Here is a 3,128-nt window from a genome sequence, read left to right on the forward strand (position 1 = left end):
TGTCTGTGTGTGTGTGTGTGTGTGTGTGTGTGTGTGTGTGTCTGTGTGTGTTTTGGGTAGATTGAAGCTTAACTGACATGGTTACTATGAACTAATTACTGAGCAGTGAGACTGTTCAAAACTTCTCCTTTTGGGTTACACAGAACAACATGTGAGCCAAGAAATGAAGTTGCTTTTTGAGTAAACTATTACTTTATTATTCCTAGCTGCATTAGTCTTTGCAGCATAAGACAGTAAAAACTGTTGACTGCTGTCAGTTCAGATCATAAAGTATGTGTCACATTGTGATGGCACTGCCACAAAGCTGCTAAACCTACGTTACCCGATGGCTAGGTGTTGTTACCTGGTAAATGTCCGACAGGCTGCTGCTCCCAGAATCACTGGTGATGCTACATCCTGAGTGGCTGGAGGAAACGTGTGTCACCTGGGGGTGAATCCCGTCTGCCAGGTGTAATCTGCTGAAGTCTGCCGGCAGCTGCATATGGAACAAACAAATAGAGCGTCAGGATATACATTTGACCATAATAATCCATATGCAACCTGCAATGCAGCTAATAACTGTGACAGCCAATCAGTAGCATATCTGTTAATTTACTCAACCTTTTGATCACATATATGGCCTCAAAGCCAACAGAAATAGACTAAAAGTAAAGAAGCTCTGATCTGGACTTCATTTGACTTCTAAATGTCACAGATTGCAGTTTGTCTTTTCTGCTAAAGTTCAAAGTAATGTCAGTTTTGTGGTAAGCTGCAGTCCACTACTCTATCCTTTATTCATCACATCTTCAGTCTGATGTTTCTGATCCTCTCAAGGATTTTTTGGTGAAACCAGGCCTCAGAGACATTCAATGTTTTATTAGAGCTAAAACACGACCAGACAATATCTTAAACAGGGGCAATTTTCCCCTCCACACGATCCACAGTTCCATCAAATGCAACAAAATGTCAGTCAGGTCAGTTACATTTAATGCAGGGTTTCCCTATTTTCCTTCAACAGAATAGCACAGCTCATTTGCTAACGCTAATGGGTGTCGACAAGCCGTTTCTCACACAAGCCATTATATGACCTCAAAAGACTTGGAATATATAAGCCATACGAACAAATAAAGACTCATATTTTCCACAGTCCTGTATATTTTCCACAAGCCTGCTATTAAGTATGCTTATACATTGATTCCCAGAAGCTAAATTTGGACTGAAGCTATAGAGAAAATTACATTTCTGATTATATTTCGAATGCAAGAGAGCCTTGGCACTGTAGTACTATCTTGGCTTACAGCAAGAACAAGGCTGGTTCATATCTACACACACAAAAAAAAATCATTAGGAAAACAAATATCTCATAATTAATGAAAGAAAGACACTGTATAGTCGAAGGCTACACAATATGCATGTGACATGTTTATTTCCTCTGGTTCAGTGTGAGCAAGCAGCTCCTTTGTGGCAACAACGCTCTGTACATATTTGAAGGGGTGTGGCTGCAAGAGCAAAGCATGTGTGTGGGGGGGCTTGTGCAAGAGGAAAGGCACTGACAACAGCACTGAGATAAGGAGCTAAGAACCAATTTCAGCTAATATTAGAGTGCACACACACGTACACACACGGCCACATTGCGATAAAGCTCATTCAGTTGGCTCCCGATTGTGTCTGCGTGTGTGCTTGTGTGTGTATGTGTTCACGAGTGAAATTGCTTTTTTTGGGGGGCTATTGGATGTCTTCAGCCAACTGTGGCTGAGTATAGCTTTCATACAAAAATGCATCTGACCTAATTTCCACTCCCATAATCATATACATGCCGGAAATGCAGCCAATTCTTCCAGGAGACGGAGAGCTTGAACAAAGAAAAAACAACCATATAGATGGAATAGGAGCAGATAAGGAAAACTATATATTTGCAAGACACTATCTGTACCAATACTGGTTCAGCAACAGGGGGAATGGAGGTAGATGTCTGCTGTTTGGTGTGCTGTGAGGCTAAAGGTGTGTTAACACACTAATGTGTTGATGAATATTCCTCCTCACATACACAAATTCATTATATTAATCTATTGCCATGGCAACTCATCCATATTAATTGGGGCTATTTACACCTAAAAGCAGAGAGACAACATAAGAGGAAGAAAGAAAGAATAGAATAGAAAGAATAGAATGAACTAGTAAAAAGTAAAAGAATGAAATAAATAAATAACAAAATATGGGACAAATGAAAGAGAGCTAAAAAAACAAACAAACAGAGCAAAGGAGAAGACAAATGAATAAATATACAACACAAATTAAAAAAGAAAACAAAAAGAAAAAAACAAATGACAAACAAACAACAATTAACAAAAGACAACAGAAAAACAGAATGTGACAATGGATGTATGAAGAAAAACAAAATAACAAAAACAAAAGAGATCAAATGAATGAAAAAACAAACGCAAGAGTACAAAAGAAAAAAACAAACGAAAGAGAAAGCAAGAACAAGCACAAAAAAAAACGGAAGGAAAAACAAAAACGAAAGACAGAACAAAAGGAAAAACAAATGAAAGACAGAACCGAAGTTAGAAAAAAGAAAATCGTACTTAAAGTTGTCATATTAAGTTGCTAAAAAATTTTTGTAATGCAATGTAATTTTGGTGTAATGCAATGTTTATGTGGTTTAAGGTTCAAAAAACACATTCTTTTCCACATACTGTACATTATTGTTGCTCCTCTATGCCCCGCCTTTCTGAAATGCATCGATTTTTACAAAGCTCATCGTTCTGAAAAGCGCGGTGTGCTCTGATTGGCCGGCTATCTAGTGCGTTGTGATTGGCAGAATACCGCAAGCGTGTGACAGAAATGTTACGCCCCTTACCAGGTTCAGGAAACTTTCCTCCGTAAAATGCGCTGCACACACTCGAATATTTGGGTTGTGCTGTTCTGGAACAGTGTTGTAAATAAAACGTAACCACTGATTTCTAGTTGTGTCCTCTTTTGGAAGGCCAAACAAAGTAGTTTGGCTTTCGCAACGAAACACACAGCATCTTCATGACATGGTGGTGGTGGCAACAATACTACAGCGAGAATAAAAGTTACGCCTTCTTTCTTTGCGTATACATTTGGGCGGTGTTATGCAAATCTTCCCACACAGTGACGTAGATATG

General features: G+C 38.8%; 1 protein-coding gene across 4 annotated transcripts in view; it reads right to left on the reverse strand.

Moving 5' to 3' along the window:
- Window positions 1-3,128, reverse strand: part of LOC107758567 (rap guanine nucleotide exchange factor 2-like) — a 122,359-nt gene that overhangs the window by 37,038 nt on the left and 82,193 nt on the right. For all 4 annotated transcript variants that reach the window (XM_016576335.1, XM_016576337.1, XM_016576336.1 and 1 more), the window contains one exon: window positions 344-475. In XM_016576335.1, coding sequence (XP_016431821.1) covers window positions 344-475 — 132 coding nt within the window. The remainder of the gene's footprint in view (window positions 1-343; window positions 476-3,128) is intronic.

Source organism: Sinocyclocheilus rhinocerous, unplaced genomic scaffold (genome assembly GCF_001515625.1).
Source record: "Sinocyclocheilus rhinocerous isolate Xijiao unplaced genomic scaffold, SAMN03320098_v1.1 scaffold354, whole genome shotgun sequence".
NCBI lineage: Eukaryota > Metazoa > Chordata > Actinopteri > Cypriniformes > Cyprinidae > Sinocyclocheilus > Sinocyclocheilus rhinocerous.